Source organism: Nomia melanderi, chromosome 1 (assembly GCF_051020985.1).
Source record: "Nomia melanderi isolate GNS246 chromosome 1, iyNomMela1, whole genome shotgun sequence".
Lineage (NCBI taxonomy): Eukaryota > Metazoa > Arthropoda > Insecta > Hymenoptera > Halictidae > Nomia > Nomia melanderi.
In genome coordinates this window covers 34,801,199-34,814,954 of record NC_134999.1, presented here as the reverse complement: position 1 = coordinate 34,814,954, position 13,756 = coordinate 34,801,199, and the positions used below count along the sequence as shown (strand labels likewise).

Here is a 13,756-nt window from a genome sequence, read left to right as displayed (position 1 = left end):
ATAAGTGACATTTTCTGAAACTAGTTTCACCAGAAATCACACAATCGAGGAACGAAACTGTTTTATCCGAATACTTGGCAGATAGATGAACGACAAAAAATTTAATATTAACACGTTATTCAATGAAACGTTGATTATTTGAAAACATTTCTATATTATAAATAATACTGCATAATGCAGTGACATTCAGCTAGATGAACATGTAATAATAATAATGCAATTCAATGAAATGATTTGATATTATATTTTTTCCATTTTGTGTATTTTGCTCCGTGAAATCGTGCGGCGTTCAACGTGTTAAATATGAAATTTTCCAATTTTCCTGTGTCAAATCGATTTCCGACTGAAGCGCCGCTGGAGTTCAAAGGGTTAACATCGTTTACGTTCGAAGATCATTGAAATGATCGGTACGACCCCACGGAGACAGCACAGTTGTCTCGAAAAACCGTCCAAACAGTCGCGTCTATCCCGTTCAACGTAACATTTGGTTACGAAACATGAGTATCGACAACAATGTTAAAAACGATTGTGTATTTCAATGGTAATGTGTACACAGAAGAGAATACAATGTAGATACTCGCATAGTTTCATTTGCCTCGTATCGAATTTTGCCTTGTTTTACGTATGCATCGCCGAACGTGGAATTACACAGGTGCCCCATTGCGTGTGAGTGATAGAAAATATAAATGTACATGTATATATATGTATATGTATATGCACGTGTACGATGTATCTGTATCTGTATCTGTATAGGTATACGCATATATGCATGTATATAGATATAATTTGTGTATACATATAAATAAAAATTCGCGACAGTGTGAAAAAGGTACGCAGTTAGAAAAGTGAACTGGACGGGAGCGTGGCGCACGCGCTGTATACGTTAGCAAACAACGAGAGAAGAGCGTGTATTTACTCGTTTTGTAAGTTTTGTCGTTCGCGAGAATCAGCCGCGAGGATTCGTCTATCCAATATGGACATTATCGAACTCGTGGCGCGATTATTGCGAGACAGCCGCTACAAATATTCCCTCTAATTACAACTGTTCCCATCGAGAAAGCCGTTGAATCACGCGGTGACGAGATGCCACGAGATGTACGCGACGTGACGATAAGCCGATTACCACGCGGACATCCCGTCGACGCGATAACCCGTCCTGGGCTGGCGCAGAGTTCTTCTTAATTGTACATACGTCTTTGCGATCGATGATCGCGCCCGCGATCGTTCGGAATACTACTCTTCCCCTTCGTGTTTTCGACGCAGCGACGAGGGCGATCATCGAAACGCGTAGTCGAGCGAACTATCCTTAAGGCACATGGGTTACAGAGTCTCTGGTTAAACTACGACACTCGATTTGAAAAGGGTCTCCTCGTTGGACTAGCTTCGACCCGTCGATATCGGCGAGTTCTATGGTATTCCGTGTCATTTCCGGAGACCGTGTCCTTGCTGTTGACGAATCGTGGAACGCAGGACCGGATATAGATCCGCGGTGTAGTAGTCTGACCGTAGGTGCTCTTCAGGTACCTTGATGTCTCTTCGAGTACCTTCGGTCCTCTTCACTGCGTGGAGTTGCTCTTCCATTCGACGAACAAGAAGTACGCTCCTGCGGCGTAAGCGATCGTGTTGAAGATTCCGAATACCTGTTGGCGCAACGACCGAACAATTATCACGGTGCTCGAGGGTAGCGTAACGGTAATTGGAAACTACGAGGAGAGGGCTCGACATGAAAATCCGTTTCCTTTGATGAGGCTCTACGGATTATAGTGCATATCTAGAAATGAGAAATTCTGGTGGCTTTTTTCACAACGGTCCTCCGTTTTCGGGGAAAATGAGCTTTGAGTTCGCATGTTAGTGTAATAAGACGGCAAATAATAATAATTTATTGTAATAATAAAATACAAGATATTTGGAGATCAGAATTCGAAGGGAAACAGGAAGATGGAGGAGAAACAGAGTTCCAAGCATGGAGATTCGGAAGTTACCGGCAGCGCCATAGCCGGATACACCTCGTTGTAGTAGGATTCTTCTAATCATCTTGTATAGTAACGTGCAAAACTTGAAACTTAGTTCTCGAAAATGGAAGACCTCTATCGAAAAAGTGTTTTTCACTTCTAGATATCTACTATACATGCAGAGAGTGTCATTCGAAGACAGATGTTTATCTGGCCTTTTCCTTGTTAGACGGACAAACGGATAATTTTACGGGCAAAACGAATTTCCCTTACCCCGGCGGCGATATTCGACGATACGAGATTACCGTGCAACGCACTCCAGTGAGACAGCTGGGCAATGAAGCCAATCAAGTACAGAAAGGTGAACACCGCCGTATTCAGAAGTTCCTGCAAGCGACGAATGGTGTTACGGATACAGGTATATTGTATCGTCAATGATAAGAGCTAACCGACTAGCAATCTTCGCGTTCACTTACCGACAAGATCCAGTTGATCGGTAGTTTAAGTGCCTCCCGGATCGACAAGAAGTAAATGAAACACCACAGAACGCTGGAGATGAAGGCTGTAACGACGACAAACAGAAACCAGTGGGTGGCGGACACTTTCGCCGGTGATGCGCATGCCATGCATATTATCCCAAGAACCTGTAACAGTCACAAATACGATTGTCAGCGATCCAATAGCTCGAATCGTCGAATACCATTCGGTACAGGTTCACTGGTAGACGAATGACAAGGCTACTCTTCCCTCGTACCCCTATCGTTTCGCCGTTTCACGTCGATCGAGAGTCTTTCGTAAATTTCCGACAAATTTCGTCCCGTAGCTCGTCGAATTCTGTCAAGTATTCGTCGACAGATCTGACAAGACGCGTCGCCGCTTCTCCGATCTCCGATCTCTCGCTCTTCGATTCGAGTCGCTCGGGAAATTCTACGGATAACGCGTCCGAGAAGCACGCCTCTCGACGGCGAACGGTTTCCTGGGCTTTCTTCAGCTTCGCGTTCCTCTCCGCGCTCGAAACGACGAGGGGAAGCCTCTTCGCCTCCAGATCGATCGGGTCCAAATTCTTTTTCTTCAGCAGAACAGCCTTCGTCCTCTGGTATTCCTTCAATTTCCAAGCGACGTCCGCCGATTTCGAGGCGCCGCGGACGCGCTTCTCCGCTCTCGACTTCGACCGGTCTTCGTCCTCCCTCCGAAGCCTTGCCCTCGCTTCCTCGAACTCCTTCCTCCGTTCCGCGTCGCATCTGGCCGATATCTTCGCGACAACGGACGGATCGTTCGCGAGGAACTCGTTCTGCCAATCAGCGAATACCTTCTTCCTCTGCGCCTCTCTCGACACGTATTCTCTGAACCAGTCCATTCTCTCGATCGTTTCGTCGGCGCGATCGGTCCCGAGCTGCCTGTATTCCCGGAAGAATCCAGACTCGTCGCCTACGCCGACCGTCTTGACGCGTTCGCCGGCGACGACGCGATCCATCGGGATCAGCCGAACGACGGGCGCCACGGAGACGATCTGGGAGAGGGCCGGTCGGTTCGACTCGTTCCTTATGTCCCACAGTTCGAGTTCGCCACGCCGATTACCGAGCAGAAAAACGCCGGGTTCGCTGGCCCAGCAGCAGGCTGTGTACCGGCAACCGGTCCTCCGCCAAAATAATGGGGAATCCAGATAATCGTCCTTCCAAATTGCGAAAACGTGTCCGCCGATTGTCAGAAGAACGTCCCGGAGGTGAGGGGATCGCTGGATGTCCGTAACGGGACCGTTGTGCGCATAAGACCGATTCCAAAGCTCGCACTGGGCGACGTTCGACGTTTCCGCGTCGGCCATCTGCTCGTCCCACACGCACTTTATCAATGCGTCCGCGCAACCAATCCACAGGCACTTGGCGCGATAGGTCCCCTTCGCGCTCGGCTCGTAAGTTTCCTGTTGACTTTCGTCGCGTTCCCGAGATACTTCGACGGACGAAAGACACGACGACAACAAAGTAATCCTCCGCGACTCCTCGCCGGGGATTGCGAATCGATAGATCGGTTCGAAAGGAGCGTCAGCATTGTCATCCGTGCGCTCGTTTCTCAACGAGCTCGATAAAGAGGGAAGACTCCAGACTGCTATCGCGCCGTCCTCCGAAGCAGTTAGAAATTGCACTTCCGCGAAGTCCCTCGACTTTCTAGTCGATTCTGTTTCGTAGTTGGCAGGCATCCATTCGATCCTTCGAACGGCAACGCGATGGGAGCAACGTTCGTCCGAGATAATCGAGGCGGGAACCATCGCTGGGTTTCCTCTAGACTTAGAGAACCTTTCATCGTCGTCCAAGTAACGCTTCAGATCCCAAACGATCACTTGCCCGGCAGAACAACCTCCGATCACAATGTTACCATCGTGAGGGCAAAACGAGACGCAGCAAATTTCTCTGCAGTGCTGCAGTTGGAGCCAGGGGAGCAAAGGATCCTCGAATTTCCAAACGAGTACGCTGGACTGTAAATCCCGATCGGAACCCGTGCAATTCGTTAACGAGAGGGACTCGGTCGAACCGCTGACATAAGAAATCACTGCGCACTCCGTTGACACGGGGTGCAACGAGACGTCGGCGACCATTTTACTCGCCGTAAGATTGAAGTCGGCAAAGGACAACAGCTCGCGAAAAGCCGGCGTAATCCGCGCGATGCTTCGAACGCGAAGTTCCCCGCGCCGAGACAAATTCTGTATGTCGTCTACGTGCAAGTTAACGGCCGCGTTGTATTTTACGACGTCCATTGTCTCCGGCGAGCGAGCCTCTAGAAATAAATCCAACGGTGTCTTCTCCCTAGGCTCCTCGTCGCTTACCGCGCTATGAACGTCGCTCCTCCCTTTGGACCGTTCGTCGTCGTTGCGTTCCGATTCTGTCCTCGACTCGACGCCATCGTCGAGACTCCGCTCGGCGGGTTCCCCGTCGAACGCGTCCTCGTCGTACTGCGTCCAAGCGTTCTTCGGATAGCCGCGATACGTTTGGACGTAAGCCTCGCGCGGCGGCAAATGCGTTTGCACCGATCGGCAGACGCATCTCCTCTCGATCCTCCGGAATTCCTCGCTCGCGTTCACTAGCTGCGCGTAGCTGTCCCTGCAACCATCCGAATCTCTGTCGCCCAGCTCTCGGGCAGCGCCTAACGCTCCTCCGGGCAGCACGATTTCTATTTCGAACAATCCCCTCGTATCCTTCGAGGTCTCGGCGCTCTCCGATACGTCGATCGACGACCTCCGCGCGTTCGCGGTTTTCCTTATCTTACCTTCGACTCTGGTCGAGATAGCTCGCGCGATGTTTCTGTTTCGCTCCGCGACTACGCGCCTCGCTTGTTCGGTAAGACAGATGACGAAATCTCGGGAGACCAGCCGATCCGAGGCGTAGCCGAGGAGGAACGTGTCAGCTTGGTAAGCTTCGATTTTATCCCTGAACACCAGCAGCGGAGACGTCGCCGACTTGGCGGACCTCGCGACGATATCTCTGTCCACGTACGCCCATGGGTATTCCAGGAACACGTGCTCTCCGACCACACAACCCAGTTCCCGTTGCGTCTCGAGATCGAGCTTCACGCGTTCTACATCGTCGATATTTTCGGCGAGCAGCGTCCAACCTAGCGGACACTTCACCCTTTTCCTCGGCATTACGTGTTCCCTCCCGCCACCGACTGCTGCCGCACGACTGACGCGACCGTACGCGAGCATCGACCAAACTTTCCTGCACCCTGGAAACGGTTATGTTTCACTGGACGCTCGCTTTTCCTGCGTAAAATACTTCGACGTTCGCCTTTCGTACGTTTATACCGGAGCCTATCTCTGCTGTTAACTGACTCTCGGAACACGAGAAATCGGCGTAGAATTTTATATCACCTGGCGAACCTAGTAATCCTAGTACATCCTAGTAACTTTTCCTCAAACTCCCAATTTCTCTGAAATAAACGAGCGAACATCAATTCTTCTAGGAATAATAGAATAAACGATAAACGCCCGTAAACCTGGCGTTAAGAGAAGCATTTCTTACGCGTTATGCACGTACGAACGCGCGCGTGCAGCTAATTGTATTTTATACGCGTTCCGCATAATTTCCTTCTGCAGCGGTTTGCGTCGAGCGAACATCAATTCTTCTGGGAATAATAGAATAAACGATAAACGCCCGTAAACCCGGTGTTAGAAACATTTCTTACGCTTTATGCACGTATGAGCGCACGTGTGCAGCTAATTGTATCGTACAGGAGATAGGAATGCATGGAGGGGTGAATGGGCGCGAAAGTGCGAAGGATCGGAACGCTGGAACCGTGCAGCGAAGGAAGAATTCTACTTTCACCGATCGAAAACGCCGTCGGTCGAGGGTTTAAACGTTCAGCCGAGAACACCTAATGTTTTATAGCTTTCTCGCGGGGCCGTGGAAGTTATTAATACTCGTAACGGTGCCGGTGACGCGACTCGGGCACGAAAGAATTTAATCATCGGCCTACCTCGCGGCGGACTTTAGAAATGTTCGTTTCCGGTTGTTCGTTTTCTCGCGTGCGGATAGCTCATTCGCCGACCTTTCGAGAACGGCTCGACGAGGCGCGAACAACGTCACCTCGCGAATGCATAAATCGACGACGAATAAAGAAACCGATAAGAAAAAGATCTCTCCCTCCCGGCGTCGTAAAATCGGTTCCAACGGAGTCGCGTCGCTCGATGAAACCGTCGACGGAATATCCATGCCGTCCGTTTGATTCGTGTGAAGCGAAATAACGGAGGTTCTCGAAATAACTTAGCAAATGGTAAATACCGGCTCGGAAATATAGGCCGCGGTTCAACATTATTATTCATGGGTGGGGGGACACACGGTGCGAGCGTGTCTGGCCAGCGCAGCGCGGCAATTTCAATAAACGATTTAATACGCGCGTCGAGCGTGCATCTGATTAAAGAACGCGACAACAGCGGCGGACAGGAAGGTCTTGATCCTATTCGTCCCGTGAATGTGAAACTGATGAGCGGCCGAGCGAAACGCGACGGAATTGTGTCAATTAAATCGCTAATTCGTTGGATATTCGTTCGTCGAGGCGTCTCGAATTCCATGTTCGCCGTCCACGCGACAATATCGATGACCGGTGGGATTCTCGAGGAAACAGAACGGCGTCTAAAATTAGCGAGAGCCGTTCGGATTCCGAGTTTACCGAGTCCACGGTTCGCCCATAGCGTTTGACGGACGGGCGCAGACGTTAATGGGAACACCCTGCGAAACAGATTCCCAGATAATATCGTCAAGGGTCGGGCGAATTTGTTTAACGAGTCGAAGGGGAGAACGAACGAATAAAACGGAAACGACACAGTGGCCCGTATTCCGGAGCAATCACCGCCGCGTCGGATCTCTCGTGTCACCTGCGTGTCGCGGAGAATGGGAACGTTATCCGAATATCGACACGATCGTTTCCATTTCACGCTGGATTTACGGAACGCGTCGATTTCACGGATATTGAACCTTTTAACCCTTCGCACTCCAGAGGCGCCTCTAAGTCGCCAAATGATTTGACAGCAAAACTGTAAACTTTGATATTTAATATTAAACTTCGTATAATGTACCAATATACGAAATATTAAAAGATAGTAGTTCTCTTCCTGAATGCACGTGAGATTTCTTAGTTCAATCTAAGGAAATGTCTGTACCCCGTTAGAAAATATTGAATATTTCCGGTGCACTTTTGGAGTGCAAAGGGTTAAACATTATTCAGTAACAGTCGATTCCGATTCAATTATGCGAACACGCGTTGGGTGCTCTGATGTTGAGGCTAGAATTTTCGCGATTAATGTAGACGAGCATGTAGTTCTCCAGGAACAATAGAATAAAGTGTTCATTCTACACTTCTACCGTTCCTAGGAAACTGAGTGCTCGTCTGGGTAAGTTGCGAAAATTGTATCTTCGAAACTAGAGTATCGCGTATTCGTACAGTTACGAGTCAACGTCGACTGAAACTGTTGCTAAATAATGTTTCGAACGTGCAGCATCCGTCGCATTGACGTTTCCGTAAATCCGGTGTTAACGTATGCGTTCGAGGAGGTTTCTCGCGGTGAAGACGGTAGTCCTCGCGTCGCTATCATCGGTAACCGAAGCCAAGATGCAGATCCGCGTAAAGGAAACCGCTCAGATGGTAGACGCTGAGGATTACTAAAACACTTGAATACTGAGAAGAGATAAAACGTGACTTGAGGAGAAACGTTGCGACGACCCACATGCGCCACATTTGTACGCGGTTACTAAGTGGCTACCGGTTACAACCTACGCCGATACTTATGCAGTTAAGACCGTTTTCGTGGCGTTCGTTGCTTATTCAATTGATTAACCGATTAACCGACTGATTAACGAGACCCGATAAGGCGAACGTCGCGCGATTTAAGCCCGCTTCTTCATTGAACGATCAACATCCGTTCTCCGAATATCGCGTACAAAGCCTCGCGATTCGAAAGAAATCTAATACTCGCGATTACTTGAAATGCCGATCGACGATACACGGTACAATCGTACCGGTGACGTAAGAACGTTCCTAAAACAGCGATGACTCGCGTCCGACTTTATCTGAACATTCCGAAAATAAAGTATTTGTAATCATTCCCCCTTTATCTGCCGACCTGATCCTCCTCGGCGTCGAGCGTGCAGAACTCGACAAAGTTGAGCGAAGTAAACATTCGACTGTTTATCGCCGATAACGAGAACGGGAACGAAAACGAGAGCGCCGGAAATCGCGGATCATAAAGGGGAGCGATAGGCTGACGATACCGATACGCTCGCGTAAATCGTTCGGCAAGCGTTCGAAGATAATTAGCCAACCGGCAGGATTCACGCTAGCTCCCGGCGTGACGAAATCTGCCTTTTTTCCGAAGGAGCTGCCGCGTTTTATCTGCGAATCAATTTCTGCAATTCCGAGATTTACGGTTCGACCGAAGCGACGCGCGGTATCGCGCTCGTACGATCGCGGTGAAATATGCGCCGATTATAGAAATAGTCTCGCAATTAGCAATTCAAATCGCATTAAATAAGGCTACGGATTTCGCGTCGGCGCGCTTTCGATTGTGTTCGTGCGCGAACACACGCGACAGCGTAACGTCGCACCGTTTACCTTCGGCGCAGGTGTATCGGCGCGTGCGTGTGCACGCGCACAGGTCTCCCTTGTCGCGCCGGGTATTCTTACGACAGTGGCGTAGCGCAGAAATTATTCGTCTGTTTCGTTAGCCGCCGGCCGGGGACGTTCCTCGTGAATCACGCGTATTATTGTTCGCGTCCGCGAAGCGACGTGACGCGGCCCGTACGCCATTCATGAACGGATTATGCATTTTATATATGTGTCCCGCGTAATTTCCTTCTGCAGCGGTTTGCGTCATTCCGCGATGATCAGAGGCCCGGGGAGAGGCAAAGGTGAACCAGTAAGAGTGGAACTTGCTCGCAGATACTGCGCTTTTCAGGAAACGCTGCGCGTTATCGCGAGAGTATCGGCGGCTCGGCGTTATCTCGGGGAAAAATGGATAGGCGGCTCTCTTGACTGGAAAGTAACGGCTAGAAAATGCCGGCGTCGGCCTGCACCGCGAGGCGCGGTTTGTCCTTGCGTATAAAGTACTGGCGTGCAATTAACTGCGGTGCATAACTTGTTGCACCAGCCGATATGCTTCGCGGCCAGCCTACACACCATAGGAACGCATGGCACAACGACTCGAGGAACGTTCGTAATAATCGCCATTGTGCAATCCCTCGGGCCGCTCGTTTCGTCCGGCGTAGCCGGGGAAAACTTGCGGCCGGAGTAGCCGATCTTCCGAGTAGAAACAGTCCGTTTCACGCGGACACGCCTCGCGAGGCATTCCGAATGTATCGAGCAGCACCCCGTCGAATAGTTTAAGGAATGAGCTGCACGCGATAAACTTATTTGGATACCTTCTTACGTCATCCGCCTAAGGAGACACGTTTTCGGCAAACATACCGATCGGCAAACTGCGCGAATTTCCCACGCGTTTTTCACTGACGGTTGCGCACCCTGCCACGGAAGTTTCGATCGTATTTCACTTGCGAACTGTATTGATTGTTTAAATGGAACATTAAGTTATGTTCGAGTTTCTGGTAGTTTTTGTACATTTTCCTATTGTTTCCTTATGTTGTCGCTTTGTAACGTATATAAAAAGCCTTCTGAGATTTCTCTATAGCAGCTCCAAGAGTGCATCTATCGGGACTCTAACTGATTCATAATTCAACTTCCCTAATAACTTCCAGAAAAGCATCTGCTGTTTCTGACAATCGCGGAAATCAGGAATGAGTCATTCCACTCGGCGGTTCTAGCGTTAAAAGTATTTTACAAAAACGTGTACCATACGTGGTACGGCACCGAACGCGTTAGCAGGTCATTGTTAACCGAAGAGCACGCGTGTCTAGATCGCCCGGACGAAAAAGTTCAGCGCATCCTGCTCACGTACGCGATCGCCGCGCGAATTAACGCAACCGGAGTCGTTAAGATCGGTCGAATCTGCAAGAGTACTTCCGGCCGCGAAGGTGGTACCGTTTAGAAAACCGGACGGGCATGAGTCGACTTCCTGACCAACCAGGAAAAGGGGTGCGGTGAAGGTGCACCTTCGTTTATCGGCGTTCGGCCGAACGGTCGCCTGCGCGTTCGCGTTCGAGAAATGCTTCGCGAACACCCGGGGACACCGCGGATGCCTATAGAGCATCGGTGACCATGAAAAATGTTCGCGTGTAATGGCACCTAACGTAAGACTAAACCAGCGCGCGGTTTCAACGCACACGTACGCAGCCGGGAATAAATATGACGCGCGACAGACGCGATACACAGCATTTCTATTATGCTAACCGGATTATCGTGCCGCTTCTTGTCCAGCCTGGACGCAATTCCGCCGTGAATCTCGTCGTCGATTGTTGCGCGGTGAACTTCGAATCGTTCGATTTGCATAGCACCGGGCGCAGCCTTTGAAACTGAGATAAGAACGATAAGGAACGATGCTATCTGAAACGCCGGCCGAAACGAAGCCACGGTTGAAGCATTAAAATCGACGTGCACGCGGTGGATACGCGATTAGCGGTAAATTGGGCATGGCAGGTTGAAAATCATTGGAGGGAGGTCAAGGACACCTTGAATTCTTAATGAGTTGTTTCGATACCGTTGCCGCGGCCACGGCCTCGCCGTATGACAGTAGGATGGAACTCCGAGTATGTGGGACGCCACGTATGGTCCCGGTCATCGGGATGAACATATACGGGCATCGAACGTGTCTAGCTCATAGGAAGATCTGTCCGATAGCATCGAAACTATGTCACCGACATCGTGAATCGTTTCAGCTGTGCTCTTTTTCTCTTTGTATTCGTCGCGCGAGCCTGACCGTCTTCGCCGGGAACCGGTTTTTCGGTATCATCGATGCACGGCCGATGTGTAACAGGAAAATTTCGACGAGCCCGAGGTTTGTTTCGCGAATTAATTAACGCGGAAAGATCGCGGCACGATAATTGAAGAGGATCCACGGCGTTCATCGCGCAACGTACAAATACACCGCCGCTAATGTACAGTTTACGTCGAACGTGTCCCGAGGACAACGGAACGCTCATGAAATAACAGCGTGGCGTATTTGATTTCCATCTGCGGGTAATTTAATCGGCCTGTTGCAAAGTCACCATTGGGATTGGTCACGCATCCATTTTCCTATTTTTGCCCGGCGAGAGACCGCTACGCGAAGGTCGGCTTCCTCCGCGCGGTCTCACCGAATTCCGTTTTATCGTCCTCGTGCCGTTTCTGTTCTCAGGGAATCGATCGATCCGGCGACGATTGGGAAGGATACACTTCGCGGGTATCGTTCTCGCCGATTCGAGAGCGACCAAGGTGATGCCTCTTCCATAGGTGAGGTCTAGCCGAATCGATACGTACGCTTTTACTCGGCTCTATCGATCGAAAGTAATCACCGGTTTATTCGCGGCGACGGAACGAGAAAACGTAACCGGGCGTGTCTCTGGCTGCACGTGCGTGAACCAGAGAGAAACGATGCTTACCGATGCTGATCGCCTAACGGTATCTACGATTTCGAGGGGGAACGTTGTGGAAACTTCCGAGGAACCGTGAACGGTCGTTTAAAATCGGACTCGACGGGAATATTCAGGCGCCTCGGGAATCGACGGTCGGCTGGTATTTGGAAGCTGTCCCCTGCGCGCCTTAGGGACACATTTTCAACAGTTCCGCGAGGGGATTACCGTTACGCGGTTATGCCGTTGCAAGCAGGTTCAACGTCACGATGCAAACCGTACAATCTGTAATTCCGCGAGCCTGTTTCGTCGCGGAGGACGAGTCGAGCGGTTACCAACGGATAATGGTATCCGTCGAAGGAAAACCCGGGGCACTCGTAACGAAGCCCCTTAGCCCGGAAAATCATGAGCGCTCCGAAAAGGCGCGTTTAAAATAACAATGCCGCATGAAAGACACCGAGGGAGGCTCTTAGCGCCAAGAACAATGAACGAGTGCCAAAATCTAATACGACATATGACACCGCGCGGGACGAGTACTCGTACATCGGGAGCGGGTTCGGTGCGTTACTACGAATACTAATATATACTTCCCAGAAAGACGGACTGTCAAGATTTAATTAGAGAGACAACGCGGCGCTTACGTAATGCTAATTATTCCCAGCGCCTGAAATTTATCACGAAGTCACGAAGTGTTGTCCATAATATTCCAAAGGGACTTACCGCACGATTAACGATACAACTACCAGACGGAAATAACCTGATTCCTTCTCGATTATTACAAAGATAACACGTTTCCCCGAGAAATTCTGAAAGAAATCCATATAACGATGCGCGAACTGAATTCTAAATCAAAGTCGAAATAAACGCGCTCTTTTCTGAGGAGTTTCGCGAGGGCGGTTCATTATCTCGGTTCAACGTTGAAACCGCGTTATCACTGGGAACGGTTGTAAGGGATATTATGCTACTCCAACTCACCAATTGTACTAATTTAATGATGCCCGGTATAGTTTTGAAGTAAGGTACATTTAATGTAATGCCTGCCAGAGGGTTCGGTTGACCTGGTTCCGTCTTCATCGTGGGCACTTGTCGGGGATTGTTGCTGGCGTTGTTGCTGGAACCGTCCATTGTTACCGCGGTTTCAGACATCATATTACGTATCTTCGCGGCGAGTTGTATCCGCAGGTAAAGATTCGGCCGACGTACAGATTCGTCAGTGAAAGGTAGCGGCGCGAGCACCACTAAAGAATCAGAAGAGAACCGGTACTGGTAAAACCGAATCCAAAACACCTGTTGGCTCACCACGGCCCGCACGCAGGCCTCACCACTGAATACTACCTACGTATTAACCAACGACCCGCTATTCCCCCACCGTAATCTATTTTCCCCTTCCTTACTGAATTCCTTAACTTGTCAACTATCAAGTCGAAGCGCGAGAGACACCGATCACCGCGTTCCTTATACGCTGTCGGGTTCCTCCGCTTCGTTTTCGTCTGGCCCATAACACGCTTCGTCGAGCCGATTCTATTCGGCGAGACTTCGAAATCGTACGTTCATTTATATTCCAAATTACCGCTCAATTAAACGAGCCGCCTCCGTTACCACGCGAACTCGTCGGAATCGATCGTGCTGCGCTAAGTTCGTTCTATCGAGCTTCGAACAGTAATCTAATCGCGGATTTAGAATCACGCGTGGTTCGTTGTTATTGTTATTTTGGAAAACTAACGGTACCGAGTATGATATTATTTCAACAATGTTCTGCATTACCGACTGCGCGGGGAACCTGAGGTTCGTAGCCAGTCGGGAGCGTGGACTGTTGATAAA

General features: G+C 49.9%; 2 protein-coding genes across 4 annotated transcripts; both read right to left on the bottom strand.

Annotated features, from left to right (window-relative positions):
• Positions 1 to 514: 514 nt before the first annotated feature.
• Positions 515 to 13,290, bottom strand: LOC116428460 (plasmolipin). Its single transcript, XM_031980126.2, has 4 exons — positions 12,911 to 13,290; positions 2,429 to 2,596; positions 2,226 to 2,339; positions 515 to 1,640 (listed from the first exon to the last, which is right to left on the bottom strand). Exons 1-4 carry the CDS (start codon positions 13,082 to 13,084, stop codon positions 1,557 to 1,559), a joined length of 540 nt encoding a protein of 179 aa, XP_031835986.1. The 5' UTR covers positions 13,085 to 13,290; the 3' UTR covers positions 515 to 1,556.
• On the bottom strand, positions 2,603 to 12,897 carry LOC116428454 (dynein axonemal intermediate chain 3). 3 transcript variants are annotated; one of them, XM_031980114.2, is made up of 2 exons: positions 5,738 to 12,897; positions 2,603 to 5,666 (listed from the first exon to the last, which is right to left on the bottom strand). In XM_031980114.2, exon 2 carries the CDS (start codon positions 5,644 to 5,646, stop codon positions 2,725 to 2,727), a length of 2,922 nt encoding a protein of 973 aa, XP_031835974.2. In that variant the 5' UTR covers positions 5,647 to 5,666; positions 5,738 to 12,897; the 3' UTR covers positions 2,603 to 2,724. The 3 variants fall into 3 exon arrangements, with proteins under 3 accessions (XP_031835974.2, XP_076224647.1, XP_076224736.1); XM_076368532.1 differs by having other exon boundaries at positions 2,603 to 5,870; positions 5,963 to 12,897; XM_076368621.1 differs by having other exon boundaries at positions 2,603 to 5,870; positions 12,656 to 12,897.
• Positions 13,291 to 13,756: the final 466 nt, after the last annotated feature.

Coding starts and splice junctions, on each gene's coding strand:
- LOC116428454 (XM_031980114.2), bottom strand. CDS start 5,646: ATGCTCGCGTACGGTCGCGTCAGTCGTGCGGCAGCAGTCGGTGGCGGG.
- LOC116428460 (XM_031980126.2), bottom strand. CDS start 13,084: ATGATGTCTGAAACCGCGGTAACAATGGACGGTTCCAGCAACAACGCC. Junction 2,340..2,428: donor CGATCAACTGGATCTTGTCG/GTAAGTGAACGC, acceptor CGTCGCTTGCAG/GAACTTCTGAATACGGCGGT. Junction 1,641..2,225: donor CGTCGAATATCGCCGCCGGG/GTAAGGGAAATT, acceptor TTGCGCCAACAG/GTATTCGGAATCTTCAACAC.